The sequence below is a fragment of the Nothobranchius furzeri genome, chromosome 19 (assembly GCF_043380555.1).
Source record: "Nothobranchius furzeri strain GRZ-AD chromosome 19, NfurGRZ-RIMD1, whole genome shotgun sequence".
Lineage (NCBI taxonomy): Eukaryota > Metazoa > Chordata > Actinopteri > Cyprinodontiformes > Nothobranchiidae > Nothobranchius > Nothobranchius furzeri.
This window is the reverse complement of record NC_091759.1, coordinates 13,471,055-13,495,146: the sequence shown is the minus strand read 5'-3', so window position 1 is coordinate 13,495,146 and position 24,092 is coordinate 13,471,055. Positions and strand designations below refer to the sequence as shown.

Genomic DNA, 24,092 nt, shown 5'->3' with positions numbered 1-24,092 from the left:
AAGGTGCATGCAAGTAAAAGGCGAATTAAATCCATTCATAACAATAAAAAGTTGGTTTTAACAGCTCAGCTCCGGCCGATGAGGTGTATCTCTGGATTTGATGCTCTTCCACTTCACAGTCATTTGTATCCTCACTCAGGGATCTGCACGTCACAGTCTAACTGCTCATGGAAGCAGAGAAACTCTGAAGTGTGAAAACCTGAAAGGAGGCAAAGCTGGGGTCGACTGAGCAGGAGATAAAGAGGGGTCACATGAAGGTGGGAAAATGGGGAAGCCTGAAGAGATAATAGAGAGGAAGAAACTAAGTCCAGATCAAGATGGAATTAATGATTGAATGAAAATGGAAAAGTGACCAACGGTTTATTGTTCTCATCATTTTGCTGGAATTTAATAAACAAATGCGTCCGTCATAAATAACACAATGATGAGAAGTAAAGAGAGTTCATAAAAAGGAGATAAACAGTAGATAATGAAAGAGGGGAGAGCATATTAAGGGTGGAGGTACAAGAATGATGAGTTATAAAAGAAATGTCACAGGAAATTAAGACGGTGTCAAATCTTCTTGCAGCTCTGAAGTGTTTCTTTTGTATTTAATTATTTAAATCAGCACACACACATTTGAAAACCAGGCAGCTGGGCTGTGAAGTTTACAGTAAGATCTCGACTGCACTGCGGTTTCTGAATGTATTATTTACAAGCTGTTAATTTCCTGTGCTGGTTTGTTTCCCCTCCCTTATTTCCCATTATGTGCAGTGGCAATGATCCTGATGGGACTGTGGAGGTTACAACTGTTAGCCCAAGCTCCTGAGGCAATGCAGATCAATGCACTAACAGGCTGAGTCAGGTGTAAAGGCTTCTGGACAAGATTACCTCAAGTCAAGGATGAAAACAATCTGCAAAAGGAATAAACTGTTAAAAGGATGGTGGCTGTTACAAATGAAGGCTTTTGTTAAAAGAAAAAAAAGCTTGTAAGTTATACAAAAAGATGCTGTTAGTTCTTTTTATGCCAGATGAAGTAAAGTGTTTGTGTTCAAATGCTTTGCAGGTGCAGGCTGTTTGCCTTTAGTTGTTGAGATGTCTGTCTCTTTTTCCTTGTCGTGGTACTTCCGATTCCCAAACTTTTCATGCTCTCTGTTAACTTCCTCATTCTGCTCCACTTCAAACTTCTATCAGTTCTATGCCTGTAAAATTACAGTAACTGTGTTGAGATAAACTAAAGTGTTAATCAGAAAGGGTGAGCAGGGAACACAACTTGGTAAATATTTCTTAAACCTGGATCACACGGCGATATCTTTTAATCTTTTAATAGTTGTCTGATATTTTAACGCTTGAGTCCACACAGAGTGATTTAAAAAATCACCAGTTGTATGACCTATACCAACCTTTACAAAGGTGTTTGATGTGATCACCAAAAGTGAGTGAAAGGGGTGTGTTGTGACCAGAAAGGAAGAAAAAAAAATTTTTTTAGAGATTACTTAAAAAAATTGTGCCCAAAATTATGGGTTCAATGAATGATCCCTGAGGGACTCCACAGTAAGCAGAGTGAAAGTTGGACTTGCCATTGATTTGCAGACAAGTAGACCAAAGCACAAATGCAAAACATATTATCTTTATTTTACTCACTTTTGAAAACTTTACATTTTTCCCTATTAATGAGATTTTATTGCTCAGAACATGACAGTTGCAATACTTTCTGAAAATAAAATGGCACCAACTTTTAAAAGCTTCATTTTATGAATATTTGTGGAGTTTGAAAGTTCTCCATAACTAGGTTTTCTTCCAGTACTTTGATTTCCTGTTACAGACCAAAAAAATTCTAATATCAACTGGTAGTTATATTTAACTCCAACAGTTTAGTGTGCAGATGTGATTGTGATGAAGTGGTGGACCCCACTGCCTGCTTTGCTTCAGCTGGAAGAAGTTAAGCTCCTGCCCTGACCCTGACAAGACAAAGCAAGTGTGGAAAATGGATGAACGTGTGCTTCTTTCTGCCCTGGACACACAGAGCAGATGTTAACTGCAGCAGAAACAACAGCTTGTCCGGTCACTGTTTGCTAGAAGAACAGCTGCTTCTGAATGTCCACGACAGCACTAATGTGCATAAATTGGATGAATGCCTTAGACATGCTTGGATCTTGCCGACAACACAATTCATTATTGTTATAACTGTTTAATTTCCCTCAATTTAATTTTATTCCATTGAGTGTTCCAGGAAGTCTTCCCAATTCGCTATTTTGCTCAAGTGGCCCACATGGTGTTAAAAACAAAAAAAAAAAAAAAAAAACCAAAAAAATAAAATAAAAAACAGAGGATTTGTCACTGTACATAAAAATAATTGGATGTTCTTATTTGAAACGGAATTGAACAATTCTGAATGGATAGCCTGAGGTGTTTTTGAAAACAGAATCCCAGAGTGTTCCATTATTTTGGAAGATTTAGCAAAAGATTGAATCATTAAATAGTTTAGGGGATTAGTGGAAACAGCTCTATCCATTCTGGTAAAGTGGTTTAAAGCTGTTCTAGCAAATTTGGAAAAAAGGTAGCTTCAAACAATTTTTTTTTCATGCCTTCTAACATAACATAGCTATGAATATATTGTGGAGGTCAAAATGAGAAAAATTAATACAATAGTTAACCAGCATTTGTCTACGCCAATAACAGGTTTCAGACCAAAAGCAACTATTGGGCCATCTGGTTCTTGATCCTGCCAAACCACCAAACTCCCGCGCTTCCCTGGGTCCTCCACTCATTACGCATATTTAGCAGCCGATAACATAACAGGGTAACGAAAATGCTACTCAGTTCAAGTCCTAAAGATCACACAGCTTTTGGTCCTTGTGAACTCAAGTTCATTTAGTCCTTTTTCCAAGGGAGGTTCGTTGTTAATGGTAGCTCGCCATCCACGGGAAAACCGAGGAGATTCTAATGAGGTCTTCAGGATGAAAACTGAAGATACAAAAATATCCACCAAAAAAAAGGTTCTCTGTTCAATATCATCAGAGAAGGAGAAACAGCTGGCTGTTTCAGCTTTAACTTTAGGACAAAGTACCAGTCTTAAAAAGAAGAAAACACCATTTAAAGTCACAGACAAGAAAAGAGGTTTAGACCTAGTAAACAGTGACTGGTGTTTAGCACTATCTTGTCTCTTCTGGCAGTGTGGGTTCCTGGTTCTGGTGGACACGGAACCAGTAACAATACCTGAGGGGAGGCATGAGTGTTCCATTACCGTGTTTGCGTTGAAAACATAACTTGTTTGCAGATGTGGTATAGTAGCTTCAACGTATGTGATGCAGCATCTGTACACAGTCTGGTATAAATTTGCTCCCAATTCCATGAATCATGATTGAACACCCTTGATGTGGGTGCTTCTCTACAAATGACTGAGTTAAGTCACCCACTCAGTGTATGGACGACTGACAGATTTAACAAAACTGAGTCATGACTCAGGGCTGCTCTAGGAACTGATTCAGTTTAGATTTTTTACTAAAACGGGTGCGCTTTAGAACATTTTTATTTAATCAGGAAAATGACATTTTTGCAAAATGTCTAAATCTTCTTCTCTTCCTTAAGGTTCCACCACCTCTCAATTTTCTTACCCTGTCTTCAGGTTATCAATGGCCTCCTCCACGCCTTTCTGGTTGTTGCGAATCATATACTGGTGCATGTTGGGATAGTTGGAGCGGATGTTCTCCTCTGTGCTGCCATTCGGCACCGTTCCAAAACGCAGTGGTGGATACTGCTCCGTCGGCTGCTGAAACTACACCAGAAGAACAGGTGGGCAGAGATTAAAGTGGCAGATGGGAAGAGGGAAGTTAAAAAGGAAGCAGCTAAAAGGAAAGAAAAATGAAGAGAAGCTGATCCCTGCTGCAGGAAGAAGTACTACAGAGTTTCAAAGTCTTCAGTTTCAAAAACAAGACTCGACTCAACCGCCTTCTGAAGAGTACAGGGAGAGTTTATTAAGCAGACGAGGTTTAATGGTGTTTCAGCTGTAGAGAGACTTGTAATGTAGTGATACTGCATTGTGTTCGAGAAATCCTGGAGCTTGTTCTGCTTGGCATTCTATGTTGTTTGTAGTTGAATGTTGCCATCTAGTGGTCATGTTTGAGTTCGAGAGTGGCTGGTTGTGACCGGGCATGTGGGGCGGAGTCTGGGCATTAAAGAGATGACCAGCTGAAGGAATTGTGGCTCTCCATCTCTTCTTTGCTGTTATGGATATATTAACAGTTTAAAATAAGTCCAAGTTAATACAGTGGCTACGAGGATGGGATTTCCTTAAAGAGAAAGGGGGAAATCCATTTGCTGAGTTAAGTGATTATACGAAGGCAACGGAAAACTACGAGACAGTTAGCTATTAGCAGACTAAACTAAAGCGAACGGACCTAACATCGATGGAGAAGCATGGCAGCATTCATCGGGAATCTTGGCGAGTACAAGGAAGGACAAGAAGACTTTAAGTCGTACCTGGAGAGGTTTGAGCAATGGATGATTGTAAATGAAGTGGATGATAGTAAGCAGGCCATCGTTTTCCTGTCGGTGATGGGCGCAGAAGCTTATGGACTGTTAAAAAAACCTTTATATACCGGATAAGCCGAGTAGGCTCTCATATGGAGTACTGAGCAGAAAATTAACAGCTCATTATAAGCCCAAGCCGCTAGCTGTGGCTGAAAGGTTAAAATTTCAAAAAAGGAACCAGCAAGAAAATGAGTCTGTGTCGGATTATGTGGTGGCATTAAAGCGCCTGTCCACACATTGTGATTTTGGTCAGCGTTTAGATGAAGCACTGAAAGACAGATTCATCAGTGGGTTGAAGGTTGAGGCCATTCAGAGAAAATAGCTCACAGAACAAGATCTGACATTTGCAAAGGCTTGTGAACTCTTTATCAATGGAAATGGCATTGAAGAATACGATGGAGTTTGCCAGTAATACAAAGAGTCATGCAACTGTGAATAACATGGACAAGAAGAGAGCAAGCAAGGGTGTGTGGAAAAGCAACCCTGCCACTGGCGAGTGGAGAAGTAAGGCGATGAGTGGAAATCCCAGACCACATAGAATAGAAACGTACCGGCCCTGTTACCGATGTGGTGGTAGCAATCGTGCAGCACACATATCCAGGTTTAAAACAGAAACATGCCGGAAGTGTTCAAAGGTGGCACACATAGCAAGGATGTGTAAAACAAACAAACAAACAAAAAAAAAACAGGCAGGGACATACACAGTATGTGGCTGAAACCAGCATTCCATAGAACACCGCAGGAAATGGAAATGATGACGAATTGTTCGGCTTGCATCACACGGTGAACACGGTGTACTCTACCCACACCGTGGGGAATGAAAAAAAAAGACATTAGAGTAACCGTAAATTTAGAAGAAGTCCCAGTAGACATGCAGATTGATATCGGAGCGGCAGTAACACTGGTTTCGGAGATAGTGTTTAAGAAAAGTCTTTCTCATTTGCTTGTGAAAGAAAGTACGGTGAGACTGTCAACCTTTTCGGGTGACAGCATTCCCTTGATGGGTCAAGTGATGGTTAAGGCAAAATATGAGAACCAGAGCAGCGATTTTCCTCATAATAGTGATGGGTGACAGACCAGCCCTCCTGGGCCGTAACTGGCTAACTAGCTTTAAGCTTGACTGGGTAAACATATTCTCAGTGGTACCAGCAGGGGGCAGAACTGACACAGATGTAGAGGCAGTGCTGCAGAGACACAAGGCAGTGTTTTCTGAGGAGCCAAGCACTATTAGGGAGTTTAAGGCCAGCATCACAGTAAAACCAGACACCAAACCAGTTTTCAAGAAGGCAAGGCCAGTGCCATATGTGCTAAAAGATGTAGTCAGAAAAGAGTTAGACAGGTTGGAAATAGCTGGTGTTATCTCGAAGATAGAACACAGTCAGTGGGCTGCCCCAATAGTAGCTGTGCCAAAATCAGACAAGTCATTTGGTATCTGTGGAGACTATACAGTCACAGTAAATCAGAATGTGAAGGAGGGAAGTTATCCGCTACCAACGGTTGAAGATCTCTTTGTCACTCTGGCTGGGGCATGTTTTTTTTTAGCAAATTAGACCTGTCACATGCCTACCAACAGCTGGAGTTAGAGAAAGACTCAGAGAAGTATTTGGTTATAAATACTCACAAGGGGCCATATGCTTATCATAGACTATCATACGAGGTGTGCCCTCTATGCTCCAGAATGTGATGGACCAGATCCTACAAGGCATAGAGCATGTGACCTGTTTTATGGATGACATACTGGTCACGGGGCGAACAAGAGAGGAGCACCTGAGGAACCTAGAAGAGATACTGAGCCAGCTGGAAAACTATGGGGTGAGAGTGAAAAGAGCTAAATGTACCTTCATGCAGGAGAAAGTTGAGTGCCTGGGACATCTGATAGACAGTGAGGGACTGCGCCCCACGGAGACAAAAGTTGCTGCCATAGTAAATGCACCCCAGCCCTCGAACGTCACAGAGCTACGGTCTCTAAGACTGTTGAACTACTATGGCTGTTTCATGAAAGACCTGTTGACAGTTCTGCAGCCGCTACACCATCTTCTTAAAGAAAGATGTAAAGGGGAAATGGACAACAGAGTGTGAGGCAGCATTTACTAATGCAAAAGATCAGCTAGTGAAGAGCTCAGTAGTGGTTCACAATGACACCAAGAAACCCCTGTGGCTAGCTTGTGATGCATCCCCTTATGGGATAGGTGCGGTCATGTCGCAATCGCCTTTGCGTCACGCACACTGACTGAGGCAGAAAGTAAATACAGTCAAATAAAGAAAGAAGCTTTAGCCATAATATTCGGCGTGACCAAATTTTATAAGTACCTGTATGGTTGTAAATTCTGTTTAATAACGGACCACAAACCACTCCTCGCCATCTTAGGACCCAAGTCCGAAATCCCCATACTAGCGGCATTGCGTATGCAGTGATGGCCGCTGAGACTGATGGCATATGGCTACTGTATAGAGTACAGGACATCAGTGGAGAATGCTACTACTGAAGAAGACTACTGAAAAAGGGGAGGGATGATACAGCAGAGGAGAACAGCATCTTCTATTTCTCATTAGTAGAGGAACTTCCTGTGCAGGCTAAAGAGATTGCACAGAGCACCCCGACCCAGTCCTATGCAAAGTACTGGAGCTGACTTGGACGGGTTGGCCGAGCTATATCAAGGACGAGACGCTGAAATCACCCGAAGGAATGAACTGTCAGTGGAGCAAGGATGCATCTTATGGGGAATACGAGTTATCGTCTCACCAGCACACCGAAAACGACTACTGCACTTCTTCCTGCTGTTATGGGTGAATTAACAGTTTAAGATAAGTCAAAATTATTACAAGACTTGCACTGAAAGTTATTAAGGAGCAGAAAGGGACATTATGCCTTTTTTTAGGGATAATTTAGAACAAAAATTTATTTTAATGATTACTCAGCATTTTTAACTTTCAAATTAAAGAATCACATAAATATGATTAGTTTATTTCTTGTATCCTCTTAATTTCCATCAGTGTCTCCACCCAACAAAAATCCATCCCGGATCTTACCTTCTTATCCGACAGTCCAGACACGGTGTCAATATACTCCTCCTGGATCATGAAGGCAGCCAGGTTGGCAGTGTAGGAGGCCAAGAAGATGACAGCAAAGAAGGCCCAAACTAACACCTGGAGAAGTCCAGAGAACACGAACAATGACATGCGAGTCTGACAAGAGGGAAAGACTTTTCATTTTAAACTCTGCAGCAGAAGCTCCGTCTCGCCTTGAAGGTCTTGTCAGTGTGACACGTTAAACAATGTCACTGAAACTGTGGCATGTGTCCTTAAAACTCAAATATATAACAACTAAAGGAATAAGACCTTAAGACATAGACTTTTGCTTATTTTTCACATTTCTGATTCCTGATTTGACCAACATTTAACTGGCATCCTAAGATATGATCTATTGACTTATGCATGCCTCACTGCCGATTTAAGTTTCTTTAAACCCACCATTTAAAGAGATGAAATAAAATAATGCAGTAACAGGCTTTTGGACACTCTTTTAATGGTACTTGGCTCCAAATGATGCTCAGAGGGGGCCATCAGGGTGCATGGAAACAAAGCCTTTGGCAATGAAAGCAGATGGCACGGATTGACCTGAAACCCCATTTCTTCTTCTCTGGCTATTTGCCACTAACCTTTTTCCATTAGATACTCCTGCTTACATTCCACCTTCCTCAGGATCCACTGGTTTCCCTCTTTCCTGTTCACTCTCTCTCTTTCTTAACATGTTTTCCTTTAAATCCCAGTTGCCTATTTTTGCTCATTTTAAATACATTTTTAAACATTTTCTAAATGCTTTTTTACATTTTAACATTTTTTTTTGTTTTTGTGAAGCGTCTCGTGATTTTTATCTTGAGAGGCGCTATAGAAATATTTTCGTTTTCTTCTTCTTCTGCTGTGGTTCCCAAAAATAGTAATTTTTATTTGAAAGGTGAACAACTGTGATTTAGCTTTGGCACCTAAGGCATAAAAAAAGATGATTCTAACAATGAATCCAAGTTGCATTATTACTTTAAGATGAACATATAAAAAAAATTAAAACTTTAATATTTATTACTTGTAATAAACGGTCATTAATTATTAATTCAGAGTATCCGGGTCACTAATTGATGACCATGAATGAGCTTAGAAAGTTGTGAAATGCATAAATATAATGAGATTCATAGAACCTACTTCCCTTGAAAATGTTTATCCAAAGTTTTTGTTAGAAGTTCTAATAAAATATGGATCAGATTTTGAGAGAGAGCACAGCAGGAAGAGGTAAAAGGGAAGGGAGAATCGGCACAAGACATGCAAAGACAAAAGTTTAAGCACTGAAAGAATAATAGTCGAGAAGCAAAGCACCATAACTGCAGCAAACCTTCAGTTTGGAAAATAAAATGCTAATCAGCTAATAAGCTCTTGAGGTCATTTTTGATTGCCATGAAAAATTCTAGAGCCAATTAAAAAAAAAAGGAGTTTGTTACAGAGCGGTTCTAAAACAGCATTCTGCATACGCCCTACTTGACACTGGAGGCATCGGTGTCACGGAGCTCTTTACTTGTGAGCTTCGCTGCGTGCCAGTACACACCAGGAGAGCCTCAGCCGTGGAGCGGCTTCTCCGTCGCCGTCTTCGCAGGATCACAAAAGCCCTCGAGCCTTCAAAGGTCACTGTTTGTTTACGCCATTAAACCAAAAAGAAGGGAATCACACTTGATATCACTGTTTGATGTCATATGTTTTTTTCTCCTCACTGCCAGGAATAAACCCATGAAAACAAACTGTTGAACTTCTCGAATGATGCTTGGAGTAAAAAGCCGATAGGTCGCATGTATAAACGCTACATAGATATGAAATTGCATCGATGCAATAGACTTTTATTTTGAAATTTACTGGACATTTTACACTGAAGCCGAATGTGATTTATTGTCTAACTTCAGAAATTGTTGTGTCCCAGATCGGCTCGCGTCAAAAATACAACCTGATCCTATCTTTAGCAGTGGGTGCGGTGTGCCTCATCTGGGCCTGAAACTGGCACGCTGGTTAGAAACACCCCCTTAGACTAGAATTCCATTTGAAGCAGCAATGTTTTGCTGTCTTTTCACGCTGCTGAGGCTTCCAGCGTGAAGCAGGGCTCAGATTTTACAAGCCTTTTACAAACCATTTAGCAGAGATGTTAAAAAATGAAACAAACCAAGCAAAGAGCACATCAGTACTCAAATACTTGCCATGATCTTGCTGGTGGTTCCTCTGGGATTTTCCACAGGAACAGAGTTGTTGAAAACCAGTGCCCACAGCAACCAAACAGACTTCCCGATGGTGAACTTTGATCCACCTGATTCTGGGAGTGAAAGAAACTGAGAATGTTCAGGAACAGTAGAATGAAAATTGCATTAATATGTTAAATGTTGAAGGCACTGCCATACCGTATAATCTGGCCATCTCATTATACACTGTGTGCTATTGACAATTCCCCTTTCCTCTGTTCCCATCTTTGATTCACTCATTACTATTTAACACTTTCATTGAACATTTCACTTTTCAGGTTGACTATATGCTAATTCTTCTTCACACTGTCCACTTCATGCTCATTACTGGACCTTTTTATTTTCTGTTAATGCTTACCATCTCATCTAAAAGCGTTTTCAATTCAGACAGAAAAGAACAGAGTACCAAGCATTTTAGACGTGCTTGTTAATGTAAACTGGTTTTTCTGCAACCCTCCCTCCTGGGGACCATCAGGGTCTTTGGTGTCTTGATCCACAGGTGAGATGTTTGAATCACATTCCTAAAGGTGGAGCTGCCTGTGAAACTCTCAGAAGATCAGATAAAAATCTGGTTTGTGAGTTTTGGTGAGTTGGAACCAGAAACATCTTACTTTAGATGTTGTTCCCTTTTGACAAAATGGCTTTTTAAAAACTCATCTGAAAAAATACATTTTCAAGTCGACAGAAGAGCCTTAACCTGAATTGTCTCTCCTGTGTTGTGGACATCAACTTATGCCTTCAGGAAAATAACCAAAACACTCAAGCCTAGTCCACACGTAGCCGGCTTTTTTTTAAAAACGAATGTCCGCCCCTCCAAAAACTTGCATCCACACCACCTCGTTTTAAAAAAACTCTGTCCACATGTACCCGGATAAATACGTTGTTAAGGACATGCCAGACCTGTAGGCGGCAGTACTTCCCCCGTTCTTAACCTCGTCCTTCGTCTGTGGTCTTCCACAAGGAGCAGTAATTCCGCTTGCAAAAACAAACAAGCAAAAAGCGCTTGGACAACTGATAAAGCGAGCGCAGCTCTGAGGGCATCCATGCTGTCGGCTAGTGTAAACACAGGTCGCACACGTGATGTCAGCGTGTTTTTGTCGCGGAAAGTGACGTTGCGGACCTTAAAACTCCGGTTTTGTCTGTCCACACGCAGATACCCAAAACGGAGAAAACGCAGATCTTCACTTTGGCTGGAGTTTTTAAAAAGATCTGTTTTTGTGTGGATGACAGGCCAAAACGTAGAAAAATATCTACGTTTTGGCAGATCCCCAGCTACGTGTGGACAGGGCCTCAGACTGACACAGACCATGTACACACGTAGCCGGTATTCCACAAAACAAAGATATTCTTTTTTACATTTTTTCCTGTCATCAATGTGAAAGTGAAGAGAAAGACACCACAAACATTCTTTCAAACGCTCAGACCAAGGTGGAGATTTGCAACTCCTTCATGTCAGCATGGACGTAAACAACCGAGCTTTTAGGTCACGATAGAAATGCTCCGACATCAAATGTTTGTATTTACAAGCTCAATGACAACTCTGTAGAAGATCACAGCAGAAGGATGAGGATAACACCTGGTCATTCCACTTTCCAGGAAGCTTTTTGGGCAGCAATGCTAATTATTTGTGAAACTACTGCCACCTACAGTCTTGGCATACCTATGAATGTGCTTCACAACACACTGGATCTTTATGCTGAAACCGAGGTGATGTGGACACAAGTTTTTTTTTATTTTCTAGGTGAGTGGGGGAGGATATTTAGCTCTGCCAAACCTAGGCTAAGTGTACATGGCCCCATCTTTCATCTTCACTTCTGTAACTTCTGATTCTTGCTAATGAAACCATTTTAGTGCTGCAGTGGCATTTATACCAACATGGCGATGCGTGCCTGCATCTAATTTTTACTGTTAATACATTATTTAGCATTAAACGGGAATAAATGAAGTGAAACAAAAGATGAAAATGAATTAAGGTTGAATACACCATTTCAACCAGTGATGAACATGCCTGTCAGTTCTACTTGGCTTAATTCTGCTTGTGTCAATTTATTAGAAGGTAATGTCTAACATTTCCCAATTATTAAGTAAAACTGTGGGTAAACAGAGGAGCACCCAGTAAATTATCTGAATAGATGATGAACTGACAACTGATAGCCAAATGTCAAAAATCAACCATCATCCCACCGTCAGCATTTGCTTCATCAAATATAAATAAACTATACTGTTGAATGATTCCTTTGACTTGTGGTGACAAAAATAAATTAACAAAATAAAATAAAAGTTAACACACCCCACCCGCTTGCATAACTGACAAACTGACAGGTTGGTAATAATGCTGTGAAATGAGCAGTGGCGGTAGGGTGATTGGCGTGCCGATGCAGGAGTGACTCTGCCTCTTACTCTTGGCGCTCTGCAAACTGCGGTTGTATCCCACGGGGCTGAAGAACTCAAAGATGAAGACGGTGACAGCCACCACTGACAGGCACATCACAAACATCATCACCCACACTGCTGGGCTGTAGGGCTCTGAAAACCACACAAACTCGCATGTTAACATCACACAAAGTTTCAGCAATGTTCCTGTCATCTGTTCAGTACCACTCTAAAAAAATTAAATGAATTGTAATAGTGGATAAAGACAAATTAAATCTTTAATGGGACAATGTGTAGTTTTTATTGTTAATCTCCGGAAATATCCATCAAAATGTTGAAAATGAATTAAATGATGCCCTGGTGTTAAAACATATTGGTGGTTTCTCAACATATAACCATAAAAATCTGGTCTAAAATACATGGGAGTGGGTCTAAATCTGTGGGCGATGCCATGCTTCCTCCTACAGGAGCCCTAGAGGACAAAATGCATTTACTGATTTGTAAAAAACCATTACAAAAATTTCCCCATTCATAAACGTTGTTTTACACATTGACCTCTTCACTTTTTGTCGGTGATGAAAGGGAGTCTGATGTGCTTTTATTTTTCTGATGTTTGCACTCCCTAAGGCTTTTTGACCCTAATGGGCATCAGTTGCAAGGTCTTACTTCAACACAAAAATACAGCTTGCTTGCAACAATTTAGTTATCTACTGCCCCCTATCGCCAGGAAAAATGTAACTTTAAAGGAGCAATATGTGAGAATTTTACAATAAAGTACAAATTTCACAGTGAAATAATCACAAAACAGTCTAAAGTCTATCATGTTGGAAGTAGGGTCATATTGAGTCAGTTTTTCTCTTTTAGAAAAACTAAAGAGGGATGTAGTTACAGTTTACAATCAGACGCTGCAGAGCCAGCATTTGTGATTCAACACCAGCAGGCGAAACACTCCAGTTGTTTAAAGAACCGAAGCCAGTTAGCAGGAGTGACCCAGAAGTTGTTTCTTCCACCCCAAAAGCCAGAGCATCATTTTGCTTTCCTTTAATATCAGATAAAGAATGCTGGAGGCTAACAATGAGCTAACAATGCTAACGGTGAATTAGAAGCAATATCTTAAGCTAATTTTTATGTCAGCAGCAACTCAATATTACAGTGAAATGTATGCGTGAAGTGAAAATTGAATCAATCGTGGCATTTTGCTTTGTTTGATGAGTCGTTTAGAACAAGCTAACAACAAATCAGCAAACCGCACTTCCTCTAGTGCTGGAAGTAATAAGTGTAGTAAATGCTGTCTACCATGGTAAAAACGGCTAGTATTTGTATAGTGCCCGTTTAGGGTTTGACAACGTCCTAGGCACTTCACAACACATTCAGTCATCCACCCATTCACATGCTGGTGAGGATGAGCTACAATTTAGCCTCGCACTAACAGAGGCAAGGCCTGCCATACACTGGCTCCACCAGTCTCTCTGATCACCACCAGCAGGCAAGGCACGTTAAGTGTCTTACCCAAGGACACAACAGCAGCATTCTCTGGTTGGAGCCAGGATCAAACTTGCAACCTTCCCATTACCGGACAACCTGCTCTACCTCCAAAACTACTGCTGTACCTCTAGAACACCCAAGAGTGTTACCGCAAAGTCTAATAATTTATACTACTTATCAGTTTACTGGATACTCCTCTTTGTTTGTCATCTAGAGTTTTTTGTTACTGATCGGCATCTGGCAACATCTGCAAAACTCATGGAAATACAGTGGGATAGTAAATTTTTGCTTAGAAAAATAGACTGCAGTAACCAAGTTTGACCACATTATGTCATTCCTACATATAGCACCTTTAAGTAAGACATGGATTGGTTTTCCATCATTTATCAGTTTTAGCATTTGATCCTACAGCCCATGTCTGAAGGGAATATCTGTCTTTTTTTTTAGCTAAGAGAGGCTTCTCTATGTTCAAACATCTGTCCTTCCACATCTGTTGCTCTGTACTCTCTTTTCAGTAGGGGAAGCATAGATCTAAGTCTCCTCTGCTACCTTTTCCAGCTCTTTCTATGGTATTCCCAAGACAGTTGAGACATATAATATTCTCTCCAGGGAGTTCGGGATCTTCCGTGAGACCTACTCCCACTGGGATGGGTCTGAAACATCTTATCAGTGCCTAAAATGAGTATCTGTCAAAAACTCGTTCATGCATGTGTTGTATGTAACTGGAACTGGGGCTGTGCTTTCTGCCACTGCAGATCTGTAGTTTAAAAATATTATTTGAATGATTTTTTGACATTTGATGACAGATGTACACCGGTACAATACCACCTCCTCGTTTATTCAGGCATGGGCCCACATGTTTTACTTGTAATGTATGGCAAAGATTATTATTATTAAAGATGATTTTGTTGCCATATATTTCAACATATAAGCTTGGTAGTCATCATTGAATAAACTTTCTGGTTTTCAAGATCGTCCTGTGGGGAATCATGCAGAGAGTGCATCTGGGATGAAACCAGCAACCCGCTGACTGGATGGCAGTGATGGGCAGTACACCCTAATGTGCATTTTGTTGCATCTATCCATGAAAAGCCAGACTAACAGACCAACCACAAGCATGCCAATTGGTTTTGATTAGAACAAATGTTTGTTGTAGCAAGTGTTTTAATTCTAATAAATCAAAATCATTGTTTTTACACGTAGAAAAAGTTAACGACATCTAGGTGTGATGTAGAACAGTGGTTATATGATAAGACTTAAAGGCACACTTGTCAGTTAGCTTCCTTTTAGCACCCCCTAGTGTCCATTATTATTTCTCTGTGGTTAAATGGAAAATGAAACATTTTTCCTTGCTGTGCGTTTATCTTTATAACACCTTACTCTAACTGCTGAAATGTCTCCCCAGCCTTCATCAGTGTCTACAGGACCTGCTCTTCACTAAGTGAAACAACGGTGTTCACAATCTAAAACGTGCTGAAAGCAGACTGCAGTGCCAGGTCCAACAGGTGGCGGCCCGCCACAGTGATATTCTGGCCAAACAGGGCGATACGGGTCTGAGTGACATTTAATCGACCCTGTAAACCACAGGTGTAAGACTCCGGTCCTCTAAGGCCTCTATCCCACATGTTTTAGTGTTTTCCTTGTTTCATCACACCTGATTTCAACCAGCAGGTGATTCCCATATTTCTGGAGAACTTTATGAGCTGCTGCACAGGCGAATAAACTGTGTTGGAACAGGGAAACAACAACAAGATGCGGGATACCGGCCCTTGAGGACTGGAGTTTGACACCCCCAGGGTCATTTTAGCACATACTGGCTCAGGAAAATAATATAAATATAGATTGTATCATTTTGAAATGCCACAATACCTTTGCTCCAAACTAAAATGCGCTTTAATATTATCAGTGTTTACTTTCTGCTTCAGGAATTGTCATTTATTTTTCCTCCAAGAAGTCAATACAGTTAGTACAAATAGGTGATGGTTTACAAAAGGGTGCTAATCTAATTGATGGCAGAGGAAATTAGCAGATTCTTCTGTGATTTCCCAGATTAGTGAGAGGTCTGTTGCAAAGACTAACAATGACAGCACTGGCAGCTGTTCTGGTAATGAAAGTACGAGGGAGAGATGGGCCGAGCCGCTGGGTTGACTCATCAACACCTTCATCTCTTTGTGTTGCATCCAGGAGTAGGTGCTAAATCAAACTCGACTGTGTGCAGGCATACCAAAGAGCCGCGAGCGCTGTGCACATGTCAGGCTTTTAGCTGAAGCTTCCCTCCAGAGCTCCACAGTAAGGCAGCAGGTGGAGACGCTCTGGGTTCGTCCATTAAATGTACTGCCAGGCAGAGCTAATACGCTTTTAAGGCTGCATGAGGTGCCAAAACGTGTGTCATGAGAACAGATGTACTACTTTCTTCTTCTCTCTCTTTTTATCTCTAATATTGTCAAACCACAGGAACAGACACCTGTGAATTGAATAATGATGAATTATAGATTGACAGAAGAAAAAAAAACATACTCAGGAGGAGATCTTTATTTGACTTTGAAATAATTTAACACATAGCCTAGCTTTACTCACATACACACTCCAGCTTCATTTGCAGGTAAAACTCTTGATTTACTGGTGCTCCTAGGTTCCAACCCTCACGTGAAACCAGGAGATTTGGATTGTGACCAAGAGAACAAAATTCCAGATAAAATCAGCTGAAATATACTTCCTCTGTAGGGTGGTTGGGCTCTGTGTTAGAGATAAGGTGAGTAGCTCTGTCATCAAGAGGGGGGATGAGAGTTAGAGCTGCTTCGTTTCCAAATCAAAAGGATTAAACCTAGGTGTGTAGGTATCTGACTGGGATATCCCATGGTCACTACCCTCTGGAGGATTTTTAGGCAATGTCCCATGGAGAATAAATACTGGGGCAGACCCAGAACTCACCGGAGGAATTGTATTTCTTTTCTGGTCTGAAAATATTTTGGTGAAACCCCAGGACAGAGGTCTGCAACCATTACAAGGTCAAGAGACATTTCTGCAATATCTTCAGCTAAATATAAATTTTATAGAGTAAACACAACAAATATTTGATGGTAAAACTAGGCATAAAATATTTTTGGAATGTTTAATTATTAACAGCCTGCAATAGTTTATGTTGCATAGCTTAAGGCCTAGTCCACACGTAGCCGGGGTTTTTTTGAAAACGAATATCCGCCCCTCCAAAAACTTGCATCCACACCACACGTTTTAAAAACAAACTCTGTCCACACGTACCCGGATAAATACGTTGTTAAGGACATGCCAGACCTGTAGGCGGCAGTACCTCCCCCGTACTTAACCTCGTCCTTCGTCTGTGGTCTTCCGCAAGGAGCAGTAATTCCGCTTGCAAAAACAAACAAGCAGAATGCGCTTGGACAATTGATGGATCGGGTAGTGACAGAGCGCAGCTCCGAGGGCATCCATGCTGTCGGCTAGTGTAAACACAGGTCGCACACGTGATGCCAGCATTTTTTGTCGCGGAAAGTGACGTTGCGGACCTTAAAACTCCGGTTTTGTCCGTCCACACGCAGACACCCAAAACGGAGAAAACGCAGATCTTCACTTTGGCCGGAGTTTTTAAAAAGATCCGTTTTCGTGTGAAAAAACTCTGTTTTCGTGTGGATGACAGGCCAAAACGTAGAAAAATATCTACGTTTTGGCAGATCTCCGGCTACGTGTGGACAGGGCCTAAGTCTGCTCAGTTCAGTTTAGTTACATAGCACCAGCTCACAAGAGCTTCACTAAAAGTAAAAAAAAAAAACAATACAGTCTGGATTTCTGCCAGCTGCTTAAAGCGTTCCCAGTTTAATTGTAATAATGACTCGATTCTATTAAAAATGATCAGAACTGTTGAGATCCAAAGTAAAGTGTATGCTAATAAGCTGTGAGCCAGTAGCTTGCCAAAGCCTTTAAAATATGGCCGCCGAGGCACCTCTGTTTATTCTAACTTCTTATTTTTTGTAGAGAAGGAGGTGTTCCACCCCTCACAAAATCAAGATTTTGCCCACAGGAACACAGAGCAGGGCGGAAGGAGGGGGAACCGGAGGGAGGGCCAAGAGGGACCGAGGGACCGATGGAGAGGAGACAGGGACCAGTAGAGTCCAGGGACCTGTGCCTGGGGCAGAGGCGGCGGCGATGACCTCAGGGCCGGAGGCGTCGTTGTCGGCCCCCGGGCTGGAGGTGGCGTTGTCGGCCCCCGGGCTGGAGGCGTCGGCGTCGGCCCCCGGGCTGGAGACGTCGTCGTCGGCCTCCGGGCTGAAGGCGGCGGCGGCGGCCTCCGGGCTGAAGGCGGCGGCGTCGGCCTCCGGGCTGGAGGCAGCGGCGTCGGCCTCCGGGCTGAAGGCAGCGGCATCGACCACTGGACTGGAGATGGCGTCGACCACGGGACTGGAGGGGACGTCGACCTCTGGACACGAGGGAGCGTCGACCTCTGGACACGAGGGAGCGTCGACCTCTGGACACGAGGGAGCGTCGACCTCTGGATACGAGGGAGCGTCGACCTCTGGAAACGAGGGAGCGTCGACCTCTGGATACGAGGGAGCGTCGACCTCTGGAAACGAAGGAGCGTCGACCTCTGGATACGAGGGAGCGTCGACCTCTGGACACGAGGGAAGGTCGACCTCTGGACACGAAGGAGCATCGACCTCTGGACATGAAGGAGCGTCGACCGCTGGACACGAAGGAGCGTCGACCGCTGGACACGAAGGAGCATCGACCGCTGGACTGGTAAGTGCGCTGACTGCTGGACTGGAAAGAGCGTCGACCTCTGGACTGGAAAGAGCTTCGACCACAGGACTGGAAGGGGCATCGAACTCCATCGACTTCTGGTCCAGAGGCGTCAACTTCTGGTCCGGGGGAGTCGATTTCTGGTCCATCAACTTCTGGACCATCGGCTTCTGGACCGTCGACTTCTGGACCGTCGGCTTCTGGACCGTCGACTTCTGGACCGTTGACTTCTGGACCGTCGACTTCTGGACCGTTGACTTCTGGACCGTCGACTTCTGGACCGTTGACTTCTGGTCCGCGGGCGTCGGCTTCTGGTCCGGGGGCATCGACTTCTGGTCCGGGGGTGTCGGCTTATGGACCGCCGGTTCTGGAGTGGAGGAGGAGTTGCTACAGATGGGACCACTTGGACAGACTGGACCGGATGCGGTGCGACCTCCGGGACCACCGCTGGAACAGGATGTGGTGCGACCTCCGGGACCACCGCTGGAACTGGATGCAGTGCGACCTCTCGGACCACCACAGGAACTGGATGCAGTGCGACCTCTTGGACCACCACAGGAACTGGATGCGGTGCGACCTCCGGGACCACCACAGGAACTGGAGCTGACTGAACTGGTGGTTCCGGAAACTGGGAGAGCAGGGAGGATAGATTGTCCAGCTGGAGCTCCTGGAGACTGAGGCTCTGATGGAGTTGGGCCAGCTCAGCTCGGAGACCGGCGAGCTGGACTGCGGGCTCGATCCTTTGGCCAAGAGATGAGGGAGCTGCAGACTGGACCGGAACCTTCTCCTGGTGATTCGGGGAGGATAGGGTGTCCAGCTGGGACTCCTGGAGGCTGACGAGCTGATGGATCCGGCCAAACTCTGCCTGGAGGCCGGCGAGCTCTGTCAGCTGGGCTGTAGGCGTGGCTCCTCCACCTGCAGATGACGGAGGCACTGATTGGACCGGAGATGGGACTGCTGGTCTGACTGGGGGCGGGTCCAAGCTGGCGCAGCGAGCCGGAGCTGCGGCGAGCTCGCGGCTCCGTCCCGGGACCAGGGGTGACGGTGGAGCCCGGCATCCTTCCCAACGCCGTGGGCCAGCTCCGGGGGAGCACACAGCCAGTCTGGTGCCCACGTAGCAGGAGCGGTCTAGCTGCATCTCCTGGTCCAACCTCACATCTAGCTCCGGGAGGGCGGAGGGGATCGTCGCAGCCGGGGTTCGGCGACAGCGTCTGCGGCGAGACGAGACCAGAGGAGGAGAAGCCGGCCTGTGATCTGCGGTTAAAAACTGGAGCAAACAGTCCCAAGGAAGAACCTCCCCGCTGAATCCTTTACTGGGTTGGTTCATTCTGTCACAAACGTGCCGGTGAGTGAAGCGGCGGTGTGGATCCACACGCTGGTGAAGAAGCAGGCAGGTAGGCAGACAGGAACGTTTAAAACACGGATTTATTCAGGGACACGTAGGACAATGTAACAATGAACCAACCAGACAAAATGGACTAACAGGGTTTAAATACAGGAGGAGCTGGGACCTTGGGTGATTGGGAGACGAGAGGCAGGTGGGAGCAATTAACATGGACACAGGACTGAACAGAATAGGGGGACAGGACAGGGTGTGACAAATACCAGTCATTTTTCAATTGTTTCTACAATCTGTTTATAATTTTTCACCCCAGTGGGAATCCTCTGTGTAGTTTCTAGTCCAGTCACGTGTGGAATATACCTGTGGATAAATCAAAATAGTCTTGGAAGAGGAAGCGTGTAAATAATTGCATAGTGCCCAGAAACCGTGAAGGTTGCAGGTGGGTGGAAAAAAAATAAAAAATTTACTGCTTCGAAATTAAATCAGCTTTCAGATAAAATGCGAGAGTTGTTTTATTTATTCATTTGTTTCTCCACAATCAACGTCTGTAGAATCTGTTTCCCACTGGCATATCTTGTTTTGGAACAAAATGATGTATTCTCACTTCGTCTTAAAGCGGCGGATGTCAAATGGAGACTAATTCCTGTTTTTAAAAGATGCACTCTTTAATAACCACGGCTGGGTGCTGCAGGCTCAACCTCAGTCTGGTGCTGCTGAGGCACATGTGGCTAGAGTTGGGGTTAACGAGGTTTATGTGTCCTACCTCAAGGGCATTTTAGCAGCAAGTTGCTAAATAAAGTGACAACATTGTGTATTTGTTTTGCATGCCAAAGAGCATTCCCAGCAGGTTTTATGGGATTAAAGCAGATGACTGTCATCCTCTGTGCTCAGGGAGTAGCAGTAAGGGCTTGAGTTGAGTAAAACAAATAATCATTTCAACAAGAGCAGATCTGACTGAAAACCAGAAACTCACAAGATAAGGACTCTAATGTCTTAATGTCTTGTAAGTTATGCATATGGTTAATCATTTGGTAATCTAAAACAGTGTTTTCCTCTTTAGGACACCGTTGCCCCGACAAGCCAGGGATCCCCAGCCCCTACATAAAATAAATAAATAAATAAACACACGCATACATATAGACGGTTGTACTGCATTCAAGTTACTTTCCAGACTGTTAGGTTTTCAAAGCTCTCCTTGTGTTTCCTGGGTCATTTTTCCTCCTTCACTGGTGGTATTTGAACTTATTCTGTTCTCACATGATTGATTCTTTCACCGCTGACCTCTCCCTGTGTTTCTATTTGCTCTTAACTTTCTCTGGACTTGCTTACCTCTTACACTTTCAGTCAGCACCTCATACATTCATACAATGCATTCAGGAGTACCTGGACTAACACAGGCACAGCTACGATGTGTGGAGTCACTCTTGGCCCAGAGAATATCAGATAAAAAAATAAAATAAATAAATAAATAAATAACAAGCCTTGGGAGCTCTGTGCTTCCTCCCATCGGTGACATGTTTCAGATTGTCTTCTAAATCTCTACTGACAGACGGATAGATGTACTGCTGCACCTCTGAACGTATGAATTAAGCTGCCCAAGGCGTAAATGAAACAGATGAGCTCCATTAGGAGATAAGTTGTCTCCAGGTGAGGACTTGTGTCAAATCCTGGCCTTTAAAGGAGGAAGTGTTGGTAAAAAGACAAAAATTGGAAGAAATTCAATAAGCTTTCGATGCTGACAGACTTTAATGTAAGAGTGGTTTTGTATCAAACCCTCACTACAAAACACTTATCTGTTTCTTTGTGCATACAAATATGATAAAATCACCATAACCTTTGATGTCCAATGAGATGACACTTTAGCAGATTTCCAAACGGATCCGTGTAAAAACTTGTATTTTTCAACTTTTTTCTCATTTGGTTTTTGCAATGCACACACACACACACACACACACACACACGCACACGCACGCACACACACACACACACACACACACACACACACACACACACACACACACACACACACACACACACACGCACACGCACGCACACACACACACACACACACACACACACACACACACACACACACGCACACACACACACACACACACACGCACACGCACGCACACACACACACACACACACACACACACACACACACACACACACACACACACACACACACACACACACACACACAGAGGTCAGCATGTCGACCAGCCACAGTCCACATTAACACATCAGAGCAAATTTCAATCAGCAGAATTTTTCTTTTCACCAAAACATTTACTTTTACTTTTTTGTGTTTTATTCTTTTTGTCTCTTTCTCTCTAAGTGTTGCATCATATTTTTTACCCCAATAGAAGCTTTCTTGATCTTTTTTTTTTTCCTTCTTGGTTGGTGTCTCTTGCTCTCTTTTCTAAGCCTAACTAGAGCAAATTCTTGCTTTGCAAAGTCCGGCTTGCCCGGCTACTCTTTTCTCTCATTTTTCCATCTTTTAGGCGTCGACTCATACAGAGTTGAGCTCTGAGAAGCTTTGGTACTTATCTCAAAAGAGGTCAGCTAATTTGAGCGCAGCAGAAATCATATTCTAAGTCTGCACTGGCAGCTTTGCTTTGAGAAACAATGCAAGGAATTAAACTTATCAAGTGAAGTGGGAGACAAAAGCATGTCAGAAGTGAAGGCATGAATGAGGAATTACCCCTATGATATATGGAATATGTCACTGATGGTACTGCACATGTAAGACTAGAAAATTCAAATAGAGGACAGAAAAAATAAAAACAATCTGCAGAAATGAAAGACAGAACGTTGTAGTGTCTGGTTTAATACAACAATCCTATTTTATTTGTAAGGACTTAAAAAAATATAACGCGGATGCCAAAAGTCATCATTAAAAGTGGAACATTATCTTACCGAGGAATGCAGAAGGTGACACTGTTCCATTGCTGCGAGAAACCATCACACTGATGCCGGTCTCTACAAAGGGAACTGAGAACTCCACGACCTCTGACCTCTCTTCGTTAATGGTGAGAGAACCGATAGCCATATCTGCCCTGTTGGAGACCACCTGAAAAAAGGACAAAAGACATAAAAATAAAGAATTTAATGATCAGTTTTTAAAGGAGGATCTTGGGATCATTAGATTTTGTGGCAAGAAGTGACGTATTTTGCCTATGAGTTGATCATTTTGCATGTTTGTAGGAGGATTTATTGAAGCAGGTGGTTCATGTTTGCTGTGTGATCGATTGCACAGCCCATTGGGTTGATACGTTTCCTTGGAATTCACTCGGTAACGGAAAGTGAAAAATGAAAGAGTTGTTTATATACGGGGGAAACTTTCTTTAAAGTGTTTGTCGAATCTTGACAGCAAGCCATTTTTGTGTGTTTTATTTGCACTCAACACTCGTGCATGTGCAAAAAATTGTCAACACAGATGCTTTTAAAGGAAGAAAATAAAACCTTTGACAAAAGGTGGATAGCAATGTATTTGCCAGCATCAAGCAATCAGGGTAAAACAGTCCAATCAGCGTGGGGCTTTATTATAGGATTGTGTTTTACCATTTATCAGGACTCCTGGGCCATTTTGAGCCCCAGCAAGGTTTCATATGCTATATCAGTTTCTAATAGTAAAAATGTGTTTTCTAGGACCACTTCAGTAAAGACTGTGCTAAGGTCTGGAGTGGTACCTACCAGTTAATACACATCACTGCTCAAAAATTTGACAAAGTGCAAGTCACCCTCCAAACCAGAATCTTACTCCACACACACTTCCTGTTTGATTATTGTGTCTAAAGAAAGCGTAACACCCCCCCCACCCCCCCACCCCCGTGCGCTCTCAGAGTCTCTTTGTAGGAGAAATGAACTTTTGACAAGCACACACCCATTTAGAAAGAGGCAAGCAGCTCTGAGCCATATTGTTTTCATGTGGGCTCGAGAGAGGCCGAGCTAGCTGGAGGCGTGGCCGAGACTCTCTATATCCCACAGGGGCAGTGCAGCAGACACCACACTGAACAGGCTACGCTACTGTGTTCTGTTTTAGACGTTGGCTGATTCTAATTCAGTACAGAGCAGAGTTTTAACCTGAAGAGGGCGCTACACCGATGATTTTAGGCTGAATATTCATACTTTAATTAAGATTCACTAAAATGCCAAATTATTGACTACACATGTCTACAGCACTATTATACACTCATTTATACAGTTTATCAGGGGGAAAACTAAGATTTAGGGGTGACTTGCTCTTTAATCATTGGAATCAACTTTATTTTATGTCCTGGTTGCAAATATCACATGAACCATTGGCTAGATCAGGAGGCATAGTCACTGAACATAAATCCAAAACTGTTTGC

The 24,092-nt window shown here is 43.1% G+C and overlaps 1 protein-coding gene across 1 annotated transcript in view; it reads right to left on the bottom strand.

Annotated features, from left to right (window-relative positions):
* The window catches only part of grin2da (glutamate receptor, ionotropic, N-methyl D-aspartate 2D, a), a 341,018-nt gene that overhangs the window by 44,744 nt on the left and 272,182 nt on the right, over positions 1-24,092 (bottom strand). The window contains exons 10-14 of the mRNA XM_015973318.3: positions 22,657-22,810; positions 12,183-12,308; positions 9,744-9,856; positions 7,543-7,659; positions 3,597-3,757 (exon numbers count right to left, since the gene is read on the bottom strand). Of these exons, the coding sequence (XP_015828804.1) occupies positions 3,597-3,757; positions 7,543-7,659; positions 9,744-9,856; positions 12,183-12,308; positions 22,657-22,810 (671 nt within the window). The remainder of the gene's footprint in view (positions 1-3,596; positions 3,758-7,542; positions 7,660-9,743; positions 9,857-12,182; positions 12,309-22,656; positions 22,811-24,092) is intronic.